The 24,924-nt window shown below is 43.4% G+C and overlaps 1 protein-coding gene across 5 annotated transcripts; it reads right to left on the bottom strand.

Annotated features, from left to right (window-relative positions):
- Window positions 1-708: 708 nt before the first annotated feature.
- GYG2 (glycogenin 2) lies at window positions 709-24,591 on the bottom strand. Of its 5 annotated transcripts, none has more exons than XM_035029660.1 (9): window positions 23,745-24,584; window positions 21,228-21,425; window positions 20,175-20,337; window positions 19,130-19,256; window positions 17,338-17,560; window positions 15,947-16,078; window positions 6,433-6,537; window positions 5,243-5,347; window positions 709-2,571 (listed from the first exon to the last, which is right to left on the bottom strand). In XM_035029660.1, exons 1-9 carry the CDS (start codon window positions 23,790-23,792, stop codon window positions 2,410-2,412), a joined length of 1,263 nt encoding a protein of 420 aa, XP_034885551.1. In that variant the 5' UTR covers window positions 23,793-24,584; the 3' UTR covers window positions 709-2,409. The 5 variants fall into 5 exon arrangements, with proteins under 5 accessions (XP_034885551.1, XP_034885550.1, XP_034885552.1 ...); XM_035029659.1 differs by having other exon boundaries at window positions 5,243-5,350; window positions 23,745-24,582; XM_035029661.1 differs by having other exon boundaries at window positions 5,243-5,350; window positions 21,228-21,402; window positions 23,745-24,582.
- Window positions 24,592-24,924: the final 333 nt, after the last annotated feature.

The following is a 24,924-nucleotide window of genomic DNA, read 5'->3' as shown; positions in this document are numbered from 1 at the left end:
AATGTAAACACACACACACACACACACACACACACTACCTTTTATGTACCCAAATATTAATGATAATACAGGTCAAATTACATCTCTTGGGGACTCAAACAGTTGTGTAGTCCTGACCTGACATAGCACAGATTCTGCACTGGCCTTATTCATGTAACAACATCGTATTATACCTCTTACACAGACGATATTTAGAAACCCTCAGAATGTTTTGAAGTACTCATTTATGAATAAGTACATGTCACAGTGCCTGCCCTACAGAGAACTCAATAACCATGGGATGGATAGATGGACGGATGGATGGATGACTACATAAGTGGATGATTGATAGATGGATGAATGGATGGATGGATGAGTGGTTGGGTGGAAGGATGGATGAATTGCTGGATGGGTGGATGGATGGATGGGTGGGTGAGTGATTGGAAGATGGATGGATGGATGGATGGATGGATGGATGGATGGACTGAATGAATGAATGTGACATTGAAAAACAATACTAGGAAATGGGTAGCTTCCCTAGAGAGACCTTAGGGAATTTCACACAGTGAGAAGTAAACAGTTCTACACATTTTACTACTACTAGCAATTCTGAAAAAAATGTTGGTGATTTAAATTTACAGACACCCACGTCCCTTCCCTCTGTGACATATAAAATATTATTCTGATGGCTCAGAACACACACAAACACACACCAGAAGGGACACCATGTTGCTGTTTTAAATTTTTAATTGAAGTGCATTAGCATCCATTCAAATCAGAAGATATAGACCAGAATGCATAACAGAAGTCTGTGTTGAACAGAAACCTTAAGCCATTGAACCACTGTCCAGAAACAGGAGTTCTCTTCCCCACAGAAGCTGAACCAGACTCAATATTCATCACCGGACTCCTCCTTCTCAAGTATGTCAGACTCGGGCTCCTGTTTTTCATAACCCAACACCAGGGCACCCAGCACCCATGGTCTTTCCCCAGAACAAGTTTATAGTGTTGCTCTAATGGTTGATTACCATCCCAGCTCAACCCCTGTAAGGCTATATCCATATGGCTATCTTCACTTAGCTCTGGAAGCTTCATATGTGTGATGCCCAACCAAGACTGCAGACCATTAGCCACCCAGACATAAAGGAAACAACCCCTCTGTAACTCAAGTCTTGCAAAAAGCTCACACCACAACTAACATCATGCACTTCCCCACATTCCTCTACCCAAGGGCTCACCTGCTTGACATGATGTAAAACGTGGCCAAACACACCCACCAAGTTATAGCACAACCACCACCACGTGGTCCAAACCTGTCTGTAGGAAACCCTCTGATGTTCCACAGTACGTGCATGATAAACAAACCATCCTAACTTTTTAACATTTCCCTCTCTTTAGCACGGTGATGCCCATTTTTAGGCGGTGGCCACAAGCAGTGACCCTGTCGGAGCTGCTCCAACAACTGCATGAATTCACAAAACCAGGATACTTCTGAAGATGATTTCTCATAGAATAAAGCATCCAGTCTCATAAAACGGAGATTTCTCCCCAAAACAGCTGCGTTGAAATGGTCTGGAGAACACAGTGACTCGAGTCGTTATTTAGGACTGAGGTAGTGATATCCAGCAGAGCACAGTCAATTGTGATGGACTGCAAACAGATCTGCGTCTACCCAAAGAGCCTCTCCAGATCCTGTTAGTGTGAGTGAGGTGTCATCAGAACCACCTGGAGTAAACCCTCGGTGCTCCCCAACCAAGAAGATGCTCCATCTCCCAAGCCAGCTAGAATCTCCCTTCCACATTACCTCCAGCATTTCCCAAGTCAGGCATCCGCCAACAGCACTTGGCGGTCCCACCAGGATTTGCAGAAGAGAAACAACACCTATAGTGTTGCTCAGACATGCTCCGCGAAGTCTACGTGAGAGTCTTCCTCAAGACGTCTGAACGTCTACCTAGTCCTTAAGGAAAGGACTTTCCATCATCGAGGCTTCCTGAGGTCCTGAATACATATATCGGTGTCGTTAGCTTAGGGGCAGAAGAGAATCTGCAGTGATATCTAACCCTATGTGGGAGAGCGATGGTAGCACCTGCCCAAGGCAGCATCCCAGAGCTCCGTGGAGCAAGACCAGAGAGCATGATCAAGGGTCTACCAGAAGTTTATCCCTGCTCCCACTTGCTGAGAAGAACTGAAGTCTCAGGGGAGCCAGGAAGGCATGGGTAGCTTGGATAAGCAGGGCAGGGTGGTAGAGGGCTTTAAGCTGGGTTTTTTATGGTCTACATTATTTTTGTGAGGCACTCAAGTTGGTCAGCCATAAATAGAGGCACATAGCTGAACACCTGTTCCCTTCGAAGGGCCTGGAGATGTCCGCATTCACGGGACCATGCAGCAGAATATTGCCTGACCACACGCAGCACAATGCGAACTCTGGGGTTACTGCAGAAACCGGTCCAACTTCTCCTGGATGCGGGCGAACGCATCCTTCCCCATGTAATCGATGCGTCCCTCCTCCCATTTCCTCCTTTCTTCCTCGGGACTCGACTCCTTGACCTTCTCTTCGATGGAAATCTCGAAAACAGACATGGCCAGGTCAACCTAGGGAGGACAAGCAGACAGAAGATGGATTTTGGAGTCATCCCTGGCGTAACTGAGTATCGGTTTAGTGACTGGGTCTACAAATGAATCTCAGTTCTCTTGAACAAAATATGTGCTGAGTGTAATATGATACTCTTAGAAGAAGATGCTTTTCCTGGCCACGTTTTGTGAAATCTTATAAAATACCATTGTACATGTGTTCACTTTTTCATAAGAAGTGTTTTAATTTTTACCACTAAACCATTTTACACACACACCTGTACCGATTTAATGCTCCCACCCACTGGAAACCTCAATGTTTGGTATCACCAGATATAATCAAACAATGTGAAATCAAGAAAATATTCGCCTTGTATGAATAAAGCCTACAGTAGTTTGGACAGCCTGCGAAAGCCATTTAAATAATAACCGCAGTGGTTTTCTGCTTGCGGATGGCAGGGTTTTTATCTTCTTAAAGCCAAAATACGAGACAATATATAAATACACACATGTGCAAACACACACACGCACCTTTTGTTTGGTCAAATGGGTTTAAAAATTTCTTACCAAGGATTAGAAGAAGATGTCTAAAAATACGCATGTGCTGATAACACGCACACACACGCTATGGGTGACACTCAGGTGTTCCCCAGACGTGTCTGTTGGTGGGATGATACTGGATGCCAGAAAGTTAAATTAGAATTTCGATGCTACTGGGCATATGGGACTTTCTACTCTGATTATTTACAGTAGTGTTTTTAAAGACTTTGTACGGATAACATTCTGTTTTCTACCCTTGTCCCCCTACATCATGTTCAAACATTGCCATCCTGTTGGCCAAGGAAATAGCAAAAGTTAAAAAAGAATTATTTTCCATTAGACCTTAGCCATTCTTTCCTCTAAGAGCCCTTGGATTCGGGCTCAGTGCATGTCTGGGAACTAAAACTTTCTGGAATTAACAGGACCCGTAGAACATATGGTATACTGTCACTCAACACAAAACAGTGTGGCAACTGCATCCTCCGTGATAACAAGAGGAGATACCTATCTAGGAAAACCACAAACTCCCTTGATTTTATGAAACATGGTATTATACAAAATAGTGAGGGTCATCCACAGTGGAGTGGAGACACTACATAGGAGGAGAAAGTCAACACGCCCCAGTTAAGCGGACAAGTAATGGAGCGCCAGTTTTCTGGGTGCTCATGAGGTCCCTTCACCAGGATGCATCCTATGCAGATGCATCACCCTAGAGGTGGGAGTGTTACCGGTGCCATCCGCTGGGAGCAGCCCTGGTGGTAGGGCTGGTGCTAATCTTTATGAGCCAGGCACAATCACAGATTCTTCCAAACCACTGCTGAGTCTAATGCCCACCCCCATCTCCTGCTTTCCCAGGTGGGCACCCCCGTCTCCCACCTCATGGATCAGAGAAGGTAGTGAACTCGCCAATGGTCCCAGAGCCTCCACACCACATGGCTGAGCTGTTAAATGAGGTCTGCCCAGCAGCACCCCCATACCGTGTCACCCCCAACCACTATTTATCCGAATCACTCAGCCTCAAAGTCACACCGCCAGAGCTGAATATGCTCACGTTCCACATGCTACCAGCAGTTTCAGAAGAAACCCTGTCATGGAAGCCTCTAGAAATAAGTTCAAAATACCGCATTTGGCATTTACTACATTGACAAAGTAAGAGGGAGAAAAAGTGTACACGTTTTCTCCACCAGTACATTCTAGTAAAGGCATCATGCAAACTAAAAATGTATTATAGAGTAGGCCATATTGCAAATATTGCTATAAACTAAATATCTATGTCCCCCCCAAATTCATACTAACCCCTAATAGGATGGTATGAGGAGGGGGGCCTTTGGAAGGTGGTCTGGTCATGAGGGTGGAGCCCCCAGGAATGGGATGAGTGTCCTTACAAAAGGGACCCCAGAGAGCTCCCTCGTCCCTTGCTCTGTGTGAGGACACAAGAAGATGGAGGTCTATGAACTAGGAAGTGGGTCTCACCTTGACCCTGGACTTCCAGTCCCCAGAACAGTGGGGAAATAAATGCACTATGTGCATAAGCCCCCCAGGCTACAGCATTTTGCTAATACCCACCGAAACAGAAACGTGCTCAATCCTAACTTTCATCAGACACCCAATGCCCGGCTCTAGAGCCATATTAACTATTACTTCAAGACCAAAAGGTGTCATTCAATCGCTGTTAGAAAAAAAAAAAAAATTTTTTTTTTTTGCAATTGCTTTCATTCAACATATCCGTGGAAAGAAGAAAATTTAAGACAAGGACATCTGGAAGAGGAAGGACAGCACTGCATGCGCCATTTGGCTCCAAACGTTCACCCGATTTTTTTGCTTTTATCCTCTTCCTTTGAGACAATGGCTCGCTGGGCAATCAGCAAGAAGAACAGAAAAAGCCCTTGAAGGTCAATTAACTTTTGCAGAACAGTGTTTAAAGAGAGAAAGGCCGTGATGATTAAGGATGGGCAAGAAAGTGACCAAGCACCGTAGGCAAACGCCGGAAAGGAGAAAGATGAATCAGAAGCACCAAGAGAGGTCGGCAGAGTCTTATTTCAACAAAGTCAGGCTGGACATTGAGGTAGCAGTTGGTGCATGAATACTGCCAGCCCCAGTGATGGAGGACAGCATCCAGCAGGAGTGCCAGACAAGACAATTAGGGTACCACCTCCAAAGCATCCTGAGGACTGGGGTCCCCGGTGACATCCACAGGAGGCTCCTGGCTTGGTTCCAAGATTTCCACAGATGGGCCACCTTCTCCTTTATCCGTGGGCTGCTAGAAACATAACCATTCCATCGTTAGTCGGCAGATGCTTTCAGGCGACTACAGTTTTAACCACAAGAACAGAGAACTCTGCCAGGGGAAAATAAGATCAAAGGAACGTGTCGTGTCAAAGGCCCTTTCCACAGACTAGAAAGAGGGGCTTCCCCACTCCCACCTTCTCCCCTGACATCCACCATTTCTCACACAAGATGAGATGCTGGAAGTTTTTATGGGAGGTACCAAAGCTAATTTTTCAGACAGGGATTCAATTATAGTTCACCCTTGAATAATGTTGTGAGGTTAGGTGTGCTGACCCACACACAGTCAAAAATCCAAGTATAACTGTTGACTCCCCCAAAACTTCACTACCAATAGCCTGTTGTTGACCGAAAGCCTTACCAATAACATAAGAAGTCGATCAACACATATTTAGCACATTCTATATATTATAGCCTGTATTCTTACAATAAAGTAAGCTGGAGAAAAAGAAATGTAAGACAATCATAAGATGTGAAAATACATTTATAGTACCATACTGTATTTACTGAAAAAAATCCGTGTATGAGTGGACCCACGCAGTTCAACCCTGTGTCACTCAAGAGTTGACTGTAGTTTATACCAAATGCCCATGGAAGCATTTTACTAAGCTCATGTCTCAATGAGCACAGCAGACTCTGAGCTCAATCTTCTGATCATGCACAGTAAAAAAGCCCAGATCCATGAGGGCAAATTTAGCAAAAACAGGGGTAGGACTCATAATCCTTCAATACTGATATTAAGCATGGGTCCAAAATCCTACCAAAAAATTTATTTTAAAAGGGAGACTATATGTCATGGTGATGTTACACCTTTGTCATTTCTAATTCTTCCTAAAGGAAAATGGACTAACCAAATGACCAACAGAAATCTGAACAGACACCCCAGTCCTGTATAGACTAATCACGACAGATATTCAAGATTGGGAGAACCATTCAGAAAGATCACTGGATGAAGAAAAGCATGGGGCACTTCTTTGGTATTCGATGGACAAAGACATGCCAAGAAAACGTCACTAGGAGACACAGAGGTGCGTAAGGAGTGTAAATGAGGTGTACCGAGGTGGTCTGGGTCCCTGAGGAGTCTGCACATTGGGGGGAGGGTGGTGACAATGGGTCACACCTCACTCCAGCGGATGTCTCAAGTTCAGGCCACCCTATTGTCTGTCATAAAGAAAGAAAGAAAAGAAAATTAGGATAACCTTCCTACAAATATCTGAAAACACGCAATCTACTTTGTTTGCCTCCACGATACAAAGGCAGCATGACAAGGGACAGGTGCGGGGCAGACGGTGCCAGGCTCACCATTTCCTGCGTCTGCTCCTTTGTCTTGGGCTCACATGCCCCCGTCTTCCTTGTACGTAAGTGGAGCCATACGATGACTTCTCACCCACACCACTGAGATGCAATGTGACTCACCTCCACTGACGCGGGATACACTTTTCCCACCCTCTTTACTCACAGGTGAGGTGAAGAACAAGATCCTTCCAACCTATTTCAACTGGGGTTCCATGAGAAAACAAACGCCTACAGAAAGCAATTCGAGCAACTATTTTCTCAGTGCTTCCAAGGATGGTCCATAGCCAAGATCACTCCAGGTGCGTAGGAGACAATATAATGCATTGTGTGCGATGGCTGGCTTCAGCAGGAAGGGCTAATTCTCTCTCAGGGAGCCACAGTGGACAAGGGCCACCCTAGAAGAAGCTGGGCCAGAACTGCAGGAGGGTCCTGGACCCCTTGGTGACTGCATGGAGCCCAGGATGCCTTTACCACCGCAGCTGACTGGGACGCAGGCATAGATTTTTACCTACTTGGGGCTGTTTGTTATACAGCAAGCCTAATCAATTCATGGTCGGGAAGCAAGCTTGGACCCACGGGCTGGTACAAGCCCCAAGGCTTCTGCAAGACTAATCTAATCACTGTCTGCCACAGAGGCTAAAGAACATTGACACATTTCCCAGTTGTCCCTGCAAACATACTGCAGAAATCATGTGGGTGGGCTGGGTTGTGTCTGTGATAGGAATATAATAAATGCATCTGGCATCTTATTCCCCCTTGAGGCAACCAAGAGGCTGTAGGAAGAATCTGAGCAGACAGTTCAGCAGTGCTATGAGACTGAGGAACCCACAAATGATGAGGTATTGAGGAGGGACCCTCTGAACACCACAGGCTTTCATGAGGGACCGCACTAAAAGGAGGACGAGAAATAGAGCAGCTCTTACAAACACAGAAGCCCAATTTCACACCAGCTCAACCTCCAACAGGGCATGGGCAAACCACCTCTATGAAAACTTCCTGCCAGGTGCGCCTGGGTGGCTCAGTTGGTGAAGCATCTGCCTTCAGCTCAGGTCATGATCCCAGGGTCCTGGGACTGAGCCCCAGGTCGGGCTCCCTGCCCAGCGGGGAGCCTGATTCTCCCTCTCCCTGTGCAGCTCCCCCTGCTTGTGCATGCTCTCTCTCTCTCCCTCTCTCTCCCGAATAAATAAATAAACTCTAAGAAAATATGCAATGTGATGTTTGCTATCAAAAATCAACTAGCACAGAGCAAGACAAGACCAAATGAATGAAGAACAAGAGGAAAAACAAAATCAAACCACAAGAACAGATCCACATGAAATCCAGACACATGATTTATCAGACATAGACTATAACCAAGTGTAAGAAATACTTTAAATGAAATAAATGGACAAGTTGGAGATTTTCAATGAAGTATGGAAACTGCCCTATTAAATATTTGATGTTTATTGGGGTTCAGAACACAATAAGTGAAATTAAGTGTTCAGGATGTGGGTTTAACAACGGATTAAACTCAACCAAAGAGAAGATCGGTTAACTGGAAAATAAGCCAGTAGAACAGAGCATGGAAAGACAGATGGGAGGAAAATATAGGGAAGGGAGTCACAGATAGAGCAAACATGGTAACAAGTCGTACTGAAGATGTAATTAAGATTACAAGAAGTTAGGAGAGGGGGGAGAGGGAAGGAGAGAAAGAGGGACACAGAGAGAGACAGAATGGGCAGAAGGAATACAGGCTCAAGCTACAAACTCCAAGTAGGATGAACACAAAGAATAATAAACCCAGAGCCATGATTATAAAACAGATAACTGAAGCCCAAGAGAGAAATCTTAAGAGCGGCCAGAGCAAAGAGACAAATGACCCTCAAGTGCATAAACATGAGCCTGGAAGACGAATTTGCAGAGAAATAATGGAAGTCAGAAGATTAAGAAACAACATGGTCAAAGTGCCCTTATAAAAAGAACTGCCAGTGAGAAGTCTACATCCAGTAAAATATGGCCCCAAACGAAGGTTAAATAAAGGAATTTTCAGATATACAAACGGAGGGAATTTTTCAGCATGAAGGCTGAGTGAAAATAAATAATAAAGGAAGTTCTTTGGGGAGAAGACAATGATTACTGATAGAAAGAATGAAATAAGGAATGAAGATAAAATGATATATAGCTAAGTGAACTTGGACTGTGTAAAGTAGCTATAGAATTAAAATATTGTTCTATAAGAATAGAACAAAATGTGGAGGGAAATGGACAGTCTGAAAGCCTTCTGGGGTTCTTCTATTCCCCGGAAGTGACAAAGTCCCAAATATATTACATTATGTCGAGGTTAGGAATGAAAATTGGAATCTCTGGGTAACCACTTAAAAAATAATAAAAATAATGCTAAACTGACATGTAAAAGAGGCTGAAATGGAATAACTAAAAATACATTAATCAATCCAAAGAAAGATTAAAAAGAAAGAAAAAGATCTCTCAAATTGGTGATAATAAAGAGCAAACCAAGGGACAGATTTAAACATAAATATACTGGTAATTATATTAAATGTCAACAAAGTACCCCAGGTAAAAGGCAAAAAGTATTTGGATAGAAAGAAAACAAAACCTCATTCTGAACATCTTAAAGAGTTACACCTTAAACATAAGAACACAGAAAGGTTGACAGGAAAAATGCCAAACGAGATATACCATATCAGTACTAAGCAAAACAAAGCTTTAAGGCAATAAACTTTAGTAGAAATATTTCATAACAATAGAAAGATGTGCCAAGAATATACGGTAACACTAAACGCCTTGCTTTGTTAACAGCCGTTACTGAAGTACAATTTCCATACTATAAATTGGACTAAACTGCACATGCTGGCAGATTTTGACACAATCAAGAGAGTAAACACATATCATCCCCCAAAGTTTCCGTAACAATCTCTCCCTCCTTCCTCCTCCATCCCCAGGGAAGCTCTCATCTTCTGTTTGTCACTGTAGGATTATTTTACATTTCCTACAAGTTTACAGAAATGGAACCACATGGTATAGTTTATCTTTTGTCTGGCTTCTTTGACTCGGTATAATTATCCTTTGCAACTTTGCTGCCCAGATCGATCGTTCGTTCCTCTTCATTACTGAGTAGTATTCCAGTGTATGGATGGACCACACTTTGTTTATACTTTGACCTACTGATGGACACTTGAGTTGTGTCCAGTTTTGAGCTCCTGGGTGACTCAATCAGTTAAGCATCTACCTTTGGCTCAGGTCATGATCCCAGGTCCTGGGATTTGAGCCCCACTTTGGGCTCCCTGCTCAGGGGGGAGTCTGCTTCTCCCTCTCCCTCTGCTGCTCCCCCTGCCTGTGCTCTCTCTCTCTCTCACTCTCTCTCTCAAATAAATAAAATCTTAAAAAGAAAAAAACAGATCAACTGCTATTTTTATATGGACATATGCATTCATTTCTCTTGAGTAAATACCTAGGAGTGGAAAGCCTAGATCACATGCTAGATGTATGACTGACATTTTAAGAAATTACTGGACCGTGTTTCACTTGCAGATGATGTAATGGTGTGTACAGAATAACCAAAAGAATCCAGGCAGAATCTCAGTGTTTACAATGACACTATTTATCATAGCCTCACAATCCACCAAAAACCAGGAATAAGTCTAGCAAAATGTATGCAAGGTCTTTACTAAAAAAATTAACATATTGGAAGAAATTGAAGAAGATCTAAAAGTAGAAATATACTAAGTCCATCGAGCAGAAGACTCAAACTTTGCTGATATTAATCCTTCCAAAACCCATCTATAGATTCAATGCAATCCCAGTGGAAATTCCAGAAAATTTTGTTTTGTTTTGTTTTCCAAGACACTGCAAAGCTGATCCTAATATTCACATGGAAATTTAAAGGAAATTTAGAAGAGGCAGGGAAAGAAAAAAAAGTTGAAATACTTGCATGACTTATTTTAAAGCCACGGTAATCAGGGCAGTGTATTATTGGTGCAAGAGAGGGAAAAATAAAAGAATCGAGAATCTGGAAATAGATCCATCCACATATGGGCAAAGGAAACATGACAAAGCAGGGGGGAATTAAAGGTGTTGTTGATAACCCATGCTGAGCTAATGATAGACCCCCATTAACAGTTGTGAATGTTGACCCCAAACTCATTCATTACCTAACATCCATTACAAGTGGATTATACACTTACCTATAAGAGATAGAAACAACAAAAATTCTGTAAGACAACCAAGGTGATTATCTCCATGACCTTAGTTTAGGGACAGATTTCCTAAAGAATAAACAAAACATACGCCTCATCAAGGAAATTTTAAAACCTGGCTAAACTTGTATTCATCAAAGGATGCCATGTGGGGACTGAAAAGGGAACAGAGTAGGAGAAAGTATTTATACTGTACTACTGAAAAAGAACTTGCATCTGGAATATATACTGAATTGTTAAAACTCTAACATAAAAAAAAAAAAAAAAGGAAACACCGGAGGAAAAAAATGTTCAAAGTATCTGAACGAGCATTTCCAAAAGAGTAAAAGCTTGATAAGCACCTAAGAATTGGTTCAAGTTAACTCAGTATCATCTCATACGTGCAAAGTAAAACCACAAAGAGATGTCCCACATGCTCATTGGCATTTTGGAAGATTACCGAAGATGTGGAGCAACCAGGACTTCCCTACCCTGATAGTAGTACAAAATCCTTGGCAGAATCTACTAACGCAAAAGGGTACACACACATGCTCTTTGATCTAAGGACCCCACCTTTAAGGATAACGTCTCCAAAAATGCTTAGTGAGGGCAACAAAATGCATGTATAAGGTTGTTCCTAACGGAGTGACCTGTGTTACCCAAAACAGCAGTGTGTCCACCAACACCAGAATTAAACAATACATTATGTCTTACTACAATTTGATAATATGCAGCCTACAAGAATCAATGAACTACACTCAGCAAGACAAATGGATCTCCTAAAGATGTCAAGTGAAAGAGACCAGACACAAAAGCAGATACTGTAGGATCCCGTTTATAAGGAGCTCAAAAGCATTCACAAGGAAGTGGTGCGGGTCAAGGTCAGGATAGACTTTCCTAGTGACTGGGAGGGTGCAAGAGGTATTTGGGGTGAGTTTCTGGATCTGGATTGTGGCTATTTAGGATTTTTTTTTTCACTCTGAAAATGCATCAAGATGTATACTTACCATGTTTGCCCTTTTTTACATGCATGTTATCCCTCAACAAAAAGTTTTATGAAAAAACAAGTAAGATGTTCTAAGAAAGCACAATAAAAACAACCAATAACTTCAAAAACCTAAAGGGCATCCCTCATATTTTCTTTTTTTTTTTTTTTAAAGATTTTATTTATTTATCTGAGAGAATGGGAGACGGAGAGCATGAGAGGGGAAGGGTCAGAGGGAGAAGCAGACCCCCCGCTGAGCAGGGAGCCCGATGTGGGACTCGATCCCGGGACTCCAGGATCATGACCTGAGCCGAAGGCAGTCGCTCAACCAACTGAGCCACCCAGGCGCCCCTCATATTTTCACTAACTACATTTCCCCACCCACGACTGGAGGACAAACACGATACTGGAGGACAAAACACCTGACTGTGAAGACAGTAAATGGCAAATATATTTCTCTAATATACTAACTTATATGGGAAGAAAATTAGACAGTCAGCTTTCCTTTTGAAAACTGAGACCCCCTTGTCAATACTGTTGCCATCATTCGAAGGCTGCTATCTTCAAGAAGGATCCCAAATTCAGGACCTAGCTCTTTACATTTATAGGAATTCATGAAAATAATCTTTTCTTTCTTTTTCAGACTGGGTTCCAGCTCCCCAAATTAAAGACCTGGAGTCAATAATTCAATACATGGCCAGTAGGTGGCAATGATGCTGCATAATTAATTCCAAAATAAGGCACGATACCGAAGATACTGTGAAAGCATCCCTTCCTTGTTTTTGTTTTTGTTTTTAAATTCTAGTTAGTTAACATATAGTGTAATATTGGCTTCAGGAGTAGAATTTAGTGATGCATCCCTTCCTTATAAAATTATGAAGACTTCATCGCTTTTAGAGACACATGCTCATCATTAATTAGTCAAGCCACCGAGATTCCTTCAAAAGTCAGTCTCGGCAACGGATTACTCGCAGGTGGTAGGATGGAAATGGGGGGTAGAGGGGGCGGGAAGAGGGGACTGAAGAATGAAGCAGACACCCTGAAACGCTCCTCCTTGTTTATATTCTTTTTATTCCAGCAAAGTGTTCAATGTGCTGTAGGCTACCAACGTGACTCCCCCAGATGTTTAGGGTTGAGTCTGTATTGACTTATCCAAGTGGCTTCCTTTCCACTTCCAGCCCTTTCTCCAGCAGCTGCGCATTCCTGAGCTCTTGTCTGGATCCGTGTCCTCCTCCCCGGGAAATACGATGCACGTAAGGAGTGCTCACAGTACTCTGCCCGGAGCCCCTTCTCCTCTGAGTGTCCAAGACACACAGGAGTGAGCTTGGGGGGATCTCACATGCCTGAGTCCCCCACTCTTTCCCTTGGATCCTCAGAGACGACACCCCTCTGGTCATAATTACACATTTCAATAGACAAGGATGCCTTCCCTTGTTGCCTCTTCATGCCTGGAGGATCCCTTCTTCCTCTGAGCACTTTAATACAAATCAAAGTTATACATCCAGGTGGATCATTCTGTATTCCTTCCTCTGGCTGCTTCCTTTGCAACCTGCAGACACAGGTCATTCACTGCAGGAACCTGCTGTTTGGAGATGTCTTCAAAGCCTGGGGTGTGGGAGTGTGTAGGTGAGCTGGAGCAGGGCCAGTCCATTAGAGCCGCCAAGACGAGAGATTGGAGTTCCACAGTTACTTGTGAGGACTAGTTAAATATCCTGAGCCTGGCACACCCATCCTACCTGGGGAGTCATCTCCCCTCTACCGACTCCTGGCCTTGGGCTCAGACTCCATTGAGTGCAGCAAGATGGTAGCCCCAGGTCCCATCTATAGACCCCGATGCCCGTAGGGACACAAGAAGGGTTTCCACCACTTTCAATGACATTCCTCCTCTTGTATGAGGACTTGTTCTGAACCCACTTTTCTCCAACTCTTGGGATCTTTTCCCACAATCTTCCTTTCCCCAATATTACCCCTTAAGGAAGGGGTAGGGTTTGGGGCCACAGCAAACTTGCCCAAATGACACCACTATATATTCTGTCATGGATGGAGCCAGCTGTCCCCATGTCTGGGCTGCTGGTGGTGGACTTGTGTCCTTTGTTTGCCACTGTCCAGCTCAGCAGGACACCATCCTGAGATGGAGATTCTTTCCATCGGCTTAGCCCAGAAGCCCCAGTCCCTTTTGTAGGAAGAGCTCCCCTGGGCCTGGCTCTGCCGGCTTGGATTGAAATGCCGCTTATAAACACACAGACACAAAGACAGATATCTGTTGTCTGTATCAGAGCTTCACCGACAATTATGAAGCCAAAACTAAGGTATGAAGTAAACACCAAGAAAACCCACAGCAATCAAGGAAATCAAAATTAATGAACCAAATGTTTTACCAGCTATCTGGGCATCCCTTAGCCCAGTCAAGTTGACGGATAAAATCAACCTTCAAGGTGCAAAACGGGTTTTCTGAGCGATACCTAATTGAGTCCATGTGTCTGCTAAACACTTCGTGGGAATGTTGAATTTTCTTACAGATCCCATTACAGGCGTAGCTCCTGGTGACAGAACAGGGAGCATTGTACACTCACTGTGAGAGCTTAACAGACCGATTCTTCATGTTCCTGCAACAAGCAGACGTCTTTATTGAACTCACATGTGGCATTTCCTGGGGCCACATCCAGACTGTCGGGGGCTCAGTGTACCATCAGGAGGAATGAAAAACCAGGAAACGCTCCCTTTCTACTATGTCTGTCTTTACCGTACAAAGCTGAGGGTCTTCTCAATCTGTTTGGGTTGACGTGAAATCCAAACTCAAAGGCTATTAACAACTTGACAATGTAATTTGTTCCATATTATAATAAAGAATAGAGTGCCATCCGCAGACACGTTTGCTAAAATTTAAACATCGATTGTTCCCAATCAAGACACAGTTCTCCCAAACCTGTTTGAAGCACATGGAAAAATATGACGTCCCTTGACCCCATACCCTAGATCCATCCCCAGCTACAAACTCATAATAATATCAGTGAGAAATGAAGGTAATAAAAATGCTTTTCAACGTGAGGATTCAAATTCAGAGATCTTTAAACACTGGACATTATTCCAATGTATTCACTCAGAAATAGGGGATGGAGAAACAATGGCCTCATTTGGTGTTCCCCCTTCTGCAAATAAGATGCGGTGCTGTTTTTCTTCTCTGAGGACAGGAATTCAGCAGACCCAGCCTCAGCAGAAATGAGCACATGGGTCAACATTAGTCTCCAAGTCATATTCGCATCAGGGGTGTGGCAAAAGCTCTCCGGACGTAGAACCATGTGGTCTGGCAGCTGGGTTCAAGGGAGATGCAAGCAACGCCTTTCAAACATTAAAGTTTGGGGATCCCACAATATCAGGATGAGACCCAACACCTGTTCTCAGGGTGTGTATTATCTTCCTGTGGCTGCCGTGACAAATGCCCATATTTGTTGCCCATTTGGGTGGCTTAAAACAATGTAGACTGACCACCTTGCAGTTCTGAAGGTCAGAAGTCCAACATGGGTGTCACTGGGCTGAAGTCAAGGTGTGGGCAGGGTGAGTTCCTTCTGGCAGCTCCTGCAGACAGTCCATCTCCTGGCCTCTTCCCGCTTCTTGAGGCTCCTGCAGCCCTGGTTTGTGGCCATGTTCCCTCAACACCAGCACAACTAGCATCTCCCAGTCTCTGTCTGGCCTCTGTTTCTTCTGTATCACGTTCTATTACCAAATCTCCTTCTGCCTCCCCCATATGAGGACCCTTGTGACAACACAGGGCCCACCTGGAAAACCCAGAATCATTCTCTGGTGGTCCTCAACATGATCACGCCTGCTAAGACCCTGTTTCCAGATAAGGTAGCATGTTCAGGTTCCTAGGATTAGGATGTGCACATGTTGGTGGGGGAGCATTATTCAATGTACCCCACGGGTCACCGTGCAATGATCTACATGAACACAGGAGCTCCTCGAAGCTAGAGCAGACTGCAGACAGGGCCATGCCCTCTCCCTCCCTGGAAGCCCTGGGAGCCCCAGGAGCAGGCTCTCAGCTCTGTCTCCTTGGGGAGCCAGCATCCGATTCTCTGATTCTCCAGGCACACTTGTGTGGAGGGTGGGTACTTACATCTTCCGAATGGCACCCCTTGGGTGAGGGTGGGGTGTCATCTGTGACCATGGTCTGCTCTGAAGGGCCGTCAGCAGGCCAAGGCTGGCTGGACCCCACTGCTGGTTTTACATATGGCTCCCCGATGCCAGCCTGAACAAAGATGGATGCACTTGGTAAGTCCTCCTTACATCTTTTTAACTCTCCGGCTGCCCTGGGGACCCCAGGACCCATCCCGTCCTTTGTGTGGCCAGCGCTCCCCAGCCCTATCATCTGTACTCAATAAACAGAAGCTTGCTCAAGGAATGCACACAGACTTAGGAAACCGGGCCCCGAGAACCTATAAACAACCTATCCATGTTCTGAGCTGGCCGTGCACAGAGCCTGACACTCTGGAAACAAAAGCAAGCACTCCCACACCCCTGGGCCAACACAGAGAGCCTCCAGGGCCGTAGGGATCGTGGAAACGTGACAACTCACAAGGTAAGCTCTGATAAAACAGGTGACGGGTGGTCCTCTAGAAAGCTGCCATCGTTCTGGCGAGAAAAACCACACGGCACACATCTCCTAGATTGCTCTCAACGCCTTATTTCCCAGAACAGCCTGACTCCACATCTTAATTTCCCTCCCATACAACCTGATGCCTAGCAAACTGCCCAGCAGAAAATAAGTGGCAACACAAACACAGATAAACTCCTATTCCCTCGTGTGAAATGATGGGAGAAACTGAGTGCTTCCAAAGAGAAGCGGCACCTAGTTCCACCCAACAAAAACCGTGGCCAAGACTAAAGTATGGATTCTCTTCCATTTCCCATCAATGCAATGGCTGGTGATTAACTGTATGGTACTAATACATGTCCTAGTAAACAATGATCAGGTAATAAAGTTTCCTGGAACCGAATTTCAAGAGGTCTTTTGTACGGCCGGTGTATCCATAGTAAACTAGCTGCACAAATGTGACTATTTAGAGCATGAAGGGTTACCATTACATTTAAAAAAAAAATCAAATTGGTATCAATCAAGAGTTTCAAAAATCCTCTTCAGCAACGTCCTCCAACAGCTACTTGAACTGATGATGTAAATTGGAAAGTGTCTCCTTGAACAACATGGTAATCAATCATCTGCAGCCACTTAGCTATGAGTGGCTCTTTCCCTGATGAAGGCGGCTAACTGAAATAATCTACTTATGCACCAACCCTCTAAATCACAGCCACATTTTGGCTCATTAAACATTCATGATTTTGAGCCAGAAAAAAACAAACCAGGATATCTGCATCTTCAGCATCCTTTATGAAATACAACACATAGAAACAGAAGGGAGCATTTTGAGGAAGTACACTGGGTATTGATTCGATCATGCAGAGAATATGCCCATCCTCAACTCCTGCTTTCAGAGGGTGTCACCCACTTACAGAGTGTCCTGGAGATGCGCGTTCTTCCTCATCCCGGAAGCTTCCATAAAGAGGCAGGATGCTGTGCTGGTAGATTTTCCACCAGAGGTTAAGGAAGGACGTCTGGTGCTGGTTGGCCAACCCGGAGCCCTCCTCCAACACCGAGCCCATCTGGGAGTTGTATTTGTAGTTCCATGGCTTTCTGGGCCCCAAAAAGTGGACTACCTTCACACTTGAACCGAATCTGAGGAAGAAACACAAAGCATTCTACTTTCCACTTGGAAGTGATCACACACGCAGGGAAACTCCCCCACAACCACGAGGCGTGTCAAAGACAGCAGCACGTGAACACTTGTCTCAACCCTACTATGTGGACGTGCTGTTATTTTCCTTAAAGATATTTTTTTTTAAACAATCAATATTGGGAGTATTTTGTTTTCTATCTACCAAGGAACATAATCATAACCCAGTGGGAAATTCCCTCAAACCAGAGGAATAGGGGCGCCTGGGTGGCTCAGTTGTTAAACGTCTGCCTTCGGTTCAGGTCATGATCCCAGGGTCCTGGGATCGAGCCCCGCATCGGGCTCCCTGCTCAGCGAGGAGCCTGCTTCTCCCTCTCCTGTTCCCCCTGCTTGTGTTCCCTCATTCGCTGTGTCTCTCTCTGTCAAATAAATAAATAAAATCTCAAAAAAAAAAAAAAAAAACCAGAAGAATAAATCAAGAGTCTTCTAAAGATGAACGGTATGGTAGGTAGCCCCAAACATCATCTCCTTAAAACAACAGGGGCTGAAAAAAAGAAAAAATCACTTATATATAGTAGGTAATGCAAGCTGAAAACAAGAAAATTGGCTTCTCTTTACAAGATTGTGAATTTTCTCCTCTCAACCTTTTTAAACATTTTTCCCCATAATCATCTTCCCATGAAATTTTAAAACTACGTTTGTATCATATATCCATGTTCTGTATGTACATCTCTGCTTTATTCATTAAAAAGAATAGGATGTTTTCACTCCCTGAGGACCCACTTCTGCTCCTTAGAGGCAATATGTTCCCTGTTAAAAATGCGTGCCCTAGAATTATCCTTTCCCTAGATTCTGCTCCAATTTTCCACTTTTGTTTATAACAACATCACCCACAGCAGCGAATCTCAAACATTTTGGTCCTAGGACTTCTTGACATTCTTAAAACGCATGGAGGACCAAGAGCTTAGCGTCCATGTGGATTCCATCTGTCTATATTTACCACAACAGAAAACAAAACTAAGAAATCTGAAAATGGATTTAATCAATTCATTAGAAATCAATCGACCCACGAGATGTGGATGTTCATTTCCACACTTTTTCATGAAAAATAACTGTATTTTCAAAATACAACTGTCAAAAGAATGACTTTGACCATTTCAAGAGGAGACAGCTGATTTCTTATATCTGTGTCTCCATTCAGTGCACTGTTTTGTTTTTTTAGTGCATTGTTTAATCATGTCATGGAGTTTCTGTAAAATCCCGCCCCCCCCGTACACTTACAGAGAACAAGAAGAAAAAATAACATCTTAGAAGAATTATTTTTTAAGTTGTTTTGACTGCAGACGTTCAAAAGAACTGTGGGGGAATCCCTCAGGGGTTCCTTAGACCACCCTTTGGGAACCACTATCATTAAGACTTGCTGCTTTGACTACCCATAATTTAAAGCAATAGGCAAACAGAGGGATGATCTAGTTTTTTCCTCCCCAAATGCCAAAAGCTGATAAAGATTCTAGAGACAGGGCTGCTGGAAGGCAGCAGGCATAGAAGGATCTAGAAAGTGGAGAACTTACCGTTTGAAAGCAGGGCTGTAGGTGTATGCCGTGTTACTGCTCAAGTTATAGATGAACGGTAAGTGCTTGTGGATGTCTGCTGTTGACCAGCTACTGAAGAAGCTGTTCAGTAAGCCTTGATCTGCCCCTAAATGGTGAACATACACCCAAGGAGGTTAATCACGGATGGTACAGCGCTTCGAAGAATTCAAGATGTGTTTGAAGGGCTTAACATACACACCTGCATGCAGGGTCCCGTTATCTTTCTTCTCTCTGCCCACTACAATATGACCGTTTGTCTCAAAAAGGACTGATCATCCATGCCATTGATTTTAACAGTGCATATTCTCTCCAAAACTCTCCACCCATAACCAAAACCATTGATAATAAACCCTCGTATTGTCCCCCAAATTCTCCACTCCTCCCATAATGAATTCTATCCAGTAGCCACAGTGCTTTGTGGGCAACTCCTTGTCTTTACCCAGAGATGATTCTTCATCAGTCTACTATTTTCTTTTATATGACAACAATCCTAGCATTTTTCCCATCTATTGATGCCCATTCAAGTGAAACATCAGCTTCTCCTGCTTACTTGAGTTGTTCCCTTTATTTTCCATCAGGGGCTGGCCAACTGAGGCTTGCATCCATTTTTGTAAATAAAGTTTTATTGGAATACAGCCGTGCTCATGTAAGTCTTATCAATGGCTGCTTTCACTCTACACCTGCAGGGTTAAATATTTGCAGCAGAGATCTTATGACCTATGATGCTGAAAGAGAATCTATTATCTGGTCTTTAGAGAAATGTTTACCTACCCATTTTTGTATGATCAGGATTGGGGAACCATTCTTCCTACTCACTGAGGATATTTTCTTCAGTGGTTTTCTCTGTTGCGTGTTTACTTACTAACTTCACTTATTCCTATCACCCTGTCTGGCCGTAGTCTTCTACCACATCTTTAACTGACTCATGTCATTCACATATCTGGGGAAATGAGGATGAGGCAGGGCTATGGTCCCGGAAACAGCCCCATCCTCTTCCACCCATTTCCAGCTTCCCATCGCTCACCATCAAAGCTGCCGTGGTTGGTGGCATGCTGCAGCAAGAGGCCATGGGTCTCCAGCGATGGTTGGAAGACAAATACACCACTGTTGAAGCAGTCCGGCCATCCAGGATCGGGGGCTGCAGAAAACTCTGTCCTATCAAACAGTTCATCGATATTGGATAGCACCTGGCAAAGCAGAGCATGGAGAACCTATAGCAAGACTTCTCTTACCTCCGGGATGCAGGTGACAAATGCAGCAGAAACATGAGGATGGTCAGGTCAGACAAAGTCTAGTGTTTGGAAACCTGTGCCCATTTTTTTCTTTTCTTTTCTTTTTTTTTTTTAAGATTTTATGTATTTATTTGACCCAGCGAGAGCACAAGCAGGAAGAGCGCGAGAGGGAGAAGCAGGCTCCCCACTGAACAAGGAGCCTGATGCGGGGCTCGATCCCAGGACCCTGAGATCATGACCTGAGCTGAAGACAGATGCTTAACAGACTGAGTCACCCAGGCGCCCCATTTTTTGGACTGACTCTTCTTTTCGGCTTACATCCAAAAGAGAAGAGTGTGTAAGATTGCTCTCCAGTTTATTTCAAGTGATTGACATAACACCACTTCTGAAACTAAATTATTTTCTCAAGGTTCTTAAAATCTTCTATGGAACTCGCCTGACTGTGTATGCTCTTTAATCTGCCCCAAATGACAAGTGGAGGATGCCACAGCCTAAGAAGCCAGGTGTACCAGCCCAGTCCGAACTATGCAATTCAAGATGCAATCAAGGCAAAATATTTTTCCTAATTATTCTATTTTGTGTAGATGAAATTATGTGATTATAAAGCCCTCCTAGGGAAGGGGCATGCCTTCAAGTCCTTTAGCGTCCTGGGCAGGGTTAGAGCAGTGCGAGCACTGTGTTAAACCTGATTTTGATGAATGTCAATGCTGGTGATAGAGATGCATGTTATTTGCTGGGAATCCACCTGTAAGAACTAGCAGCCTCCTTAAAAAGGGAAAGGCATTGTCTCTGAGGGGTTCCTTATCAAGTGGAGTGTCTGGTGCTCATTTTCCCCCTGTACTCACCAGAGTATCTGCATCTAGGAAGACACACTTGCTATAATGGGTGAGGGTCCAACAGTGAAGCTTGGTGAGGGTGACCCCAAGCTCAGGCCTCTTCAGAAAGGCTAGGTGGATGTAGTCTGCACTGTCGATCAGGTTCACCTCGATTACCTCATCAAACACCTTCGTGAGGATAACCCTGGAAAAGACACATGCCAGGCACTAGGAGAGCAAGGAAACATTCAACAGAGGACATGTTATCCCTTCAAGATGACACCCCTTTGTGACTCACACACATGAAGCATGGATCCGAAACCCCATCAAGCTCACTGCAATCTTCATGTTCAGGTTTTATTTTTCCCAAGGAGCTTTGCATACTTTCCACCCATGCTTAAACCTTATGCAAACCTGAAAATCTTAACAACTGTACACAATTGTCTTAGATAGACTGATTCCAGTCATCCCTCAAGAAGGTACTTCTCTTTGAAAAATGCATGGGCCATGGGAATGAATGCTGAGGAGGTACAAACTGACAGATGTCCACTACAATCTCTATTCGTTTTAATCTTATGTATTCAAAACCTCCATTGTTAATTGCATACAAGTTCAAGACTTAAATTTTGCAAGACTACTTTTTATCAAAATGAAATTTTCCTCTATTCCATTAAATTCTTTTTGATTAAATTCTACTTCACCAGAGGCTGGAATATCTTGTGATGACAAAAAATTAAGGAAGAACCAGAAAAATGATGGAGGCATGTCAAAAGGATACAGGGAGCCATCAGGATTTGAACAAGAAAACAAATAACAAACCTAAAATATAAAATGAATATTCATGGGTCCATACTAATATCATAATTGAATAAATAAGTAAATGGGGAAGAAGGAGCAAATGCATTAGGAACGAGGGAAATAGAAAATCACCATTAGGCTAACACCACAGTAATAATTATTGCTGACAAGGTTCACCGGTGGAGGCTAAAATCAATGCGTACATGTTTTGAGAAGAAATAGCATGTTTCCATAGGCTGGAAGTATCTCCTCCAAGATATCTATCAATTACAAAGACAAAAATCATAACCCCACAGATAATACCTTATCCATATGATCAAGGTTAATATCACCAGTAACAGGTCACAGCAACATCACATACTCCCTGATAGGGTGCCCTGGAAAAGGTACATCACTCCTGAGGACTTTTTTTTTTGCCAGAGATACATAACCTCAGTCTACTAATGAGAAAATATTGGACAAATGCAAGCCCAAAGAATTCTATAAAACAAATGACCAGTACTCCCTGAAAATGTCAAGATCGTGACACATAAGAAAAGAAGGAGAAAATGTCATAGATGGGAAGTTATAAGGGCAGACATGATCTCTAATGCAACGTGGGATCCCGGATGGGAACAAAATCATGTATCAAAGGCATCCTTTATTTTCAACATTTTGTGTTGCTATTGAAAGTGCTTCCTGTACACATCCAAGATATGGCTGGATTTTACATTTATTTTCCTATGACAAAATTCTCTCTCCTTTAAATGAGTTTTTTAACCCATTCACCTTTAGTATGATCATTGATATAGTCGAGTGGAGTCCTACAGTTTTATTTTTTCCTTTTTTTTTTTTTATTACCTGTATCAGACTTTCTTCTTCTTTGTAATCCTTTCCCACCTTCCACTGCATAGATTAGATTTTTTTTTTCCATTCCATGCATTTTCCATTAATGCTTGGGAAGTTGCACATATCCTTTCTAGTTTTCTGATGGTTACCACCCTCAACTTCTGACACACATATTTAAACTTATATTTTCTACTGAATGTAAAAACAGTCAGCATCTGTATCTTCACCCCAGACAAGACAGGAATATCAGCCTATGTTCACTTCTGCCCCTCCCCTCTGCCCCCCTCATTCACCTCTGTGTGGAGTGTAAATCCGAGGTTATTTTCATAATTATGCCTCAACACATTTACAATTAACTTTGAGTTTCACTCATTTATTTGCTTAGTGCTACTTCTTTATTACAAGGTTTTCTTCCTTGGATTCACATTTCACTCTGCTTGAGTATATCCTCAAGTAATTTTGTTCCCAAACATCTTTAAGGGGTAAAATTTTCAAGCTTTTATGTATTTGGAACATCTTTAATTTGCTTTTGAATTGCACTGATTTGGTTGAATACAGAAATCTCATTCCAAAATTACTTTTGCCCCACCATGGGAGGATGGTGGGGGGAGGGGTGAAACAGGTGACAGGGATTAAGAGGTACAAACTTCCCATTATAAAGTAAATAAGTCACAGAGATGAAGAGTACAGTAGAGGGAATGTAGTCAGTAATATTGTCATAATTTTCTACAGTGACCATACTTATTGTGGTGAGCATTCTGTAATGCACAGAATGTCAAATCCCCATGCTGTACACTTGAAACTAATGTAATACTCTACGTCAACTATACTTTTGTAGACACACACATGAAATTGCTTTGCTCCAGAAAATTTGAGACATCAGCTATCTCAACCTGACTGATGCTGAAATGCTTTTAGTACCTTTCTCTGTTCTTGGTGCTCTGTGATGCCACCCTTTGGTATCGACATTTGTGTTCGTTCATTCTGCTCAACACTCAACGGGGCATTCTCAGAGCTGAAATAGGAGAGAAGTTATTTCCTACAATCCGTTCTCTCTTTTGCTCCTTTTGAAACTTCCAGTATGAGGCAGATGTTGATGCTTTCAGAGTCTATCTGTTATATCCTGTACCGGCTTGTACCTTACATTTTTTGGTGCTTTTTCATCGAATGGTATTAAAAGTACCTACATCTCGGAGAGTGTACTATCTCATCGCCAAGTTTCCCTTGCTTTTAACCCAGTTATTTATGGAATTTATGGCATCCTTAGGGTTGTATAAAGATCCGGGAGCAGGGGGGTGGAGGGCAAAAGAAATATCACTCCATGTTGCCACAAATAGACTGTGATGTATGTCCTTAAATCCTTTTGTTCAGCTCTGCCTGTTTTCTCAAAATAAGTGCCTGCACTTGGAATGAAGTTTCAAGACTACAGTTTGAAGCTTTCTGAAGAAAGATTAGCCCACTCTGCACTTGGACTACACAGCCTGGAAGAGCAGAGTGGCGGTCCTCATACCCACACCCTTGGTCACTTTTGGTCACCTGTCACTGTTTGTCAGTGGACCATAGGGCACTGTTCCTCAGCTCTCCCATTGACTGCAAAGTATGTAATGGGTCCTAAAAGAGCTACATGGTTCTGTAATACCAAACCTTCCCAGGATTCCTGGATATTTCTGAATATTTTACAGTTCATCTTGAGTGGACCAGGAGACTGAAGAGAGTCAGTGTTGACAGCTCTTACTGACCCTGAGGAGACAGGAATGGAGGACAGAATCGTGTGTTCTTGTGGGGTCCTTTTGGCTTTATCAGGACAGTTCTATGAAAAAATATGGCTGCCCCCAATCACTAGGGGGACTGATGGGCCAGTAGGCAACCAAGAAAGACCCCATGTTTCCTGTCTTGGCCCCAAACAACACACACAGGGACATGTGTCTACCTCAGGGTCAGCATTCCCAGCTCTGCATCTGCTGGAGCCTCTGGTCTGACTCTGAAGAGCAGGGGTCTGAACATAGGGGAATGTGTTTCTCTCTGGGGGCCGAAGAGCTCATCTTTGGCAAGAGGAAATACACTGCACACATTAAGTTGAAACACTTTTGACAAAATGGGT

The sequence above is a fragment of the Mirounga leonina genome, unplaced genomic scaffold, assembly GCF_011800145.1.
Source record: "Mirounga leonina isolate KUSES-001 unplaced genomic scaffold, KU_Mleo_1.0 Mir_268, whole genome shotgun sequence".
Classification (NCBI taxonomy): domain Eukaryota; kingdom Metazoa; phylum Chordata; class Mammalia; order Carnivora; family Phocidae; genus Mirounga; species Mirounga leonina.
The sequence above is the reverse complement of the archived record's forward strand: the minus strand, read 5'-3'. Positions and strand labels throughout refer to the sequence as shown.

Excerpts from the sequence above, each read along its gene's own strand:
- GYG2 (XM_035029659.1), bottom strand. The coding sequence starts at position 23,792 with ATGTCGATACCAAAGGGTGGCATCACAGAGCACCAAGAACAGAGAAAG. Across the intron at positions 20,338-21,227 it reads TCCTAGATGCAGATACTCTG|GTGCTATCCAATATCGATGA; the intron begins GTGAGTACAGGG and ends CTGCTTTGCCAG. Across the intron at positions 17,561-19,129 it reads TACAGCCCTGCTTTCAAACG|ATTCGGTTCAAGTGTGAAGG; the intron begins GTAAGTTCTCCA and ends TTTCTTCCTCAG.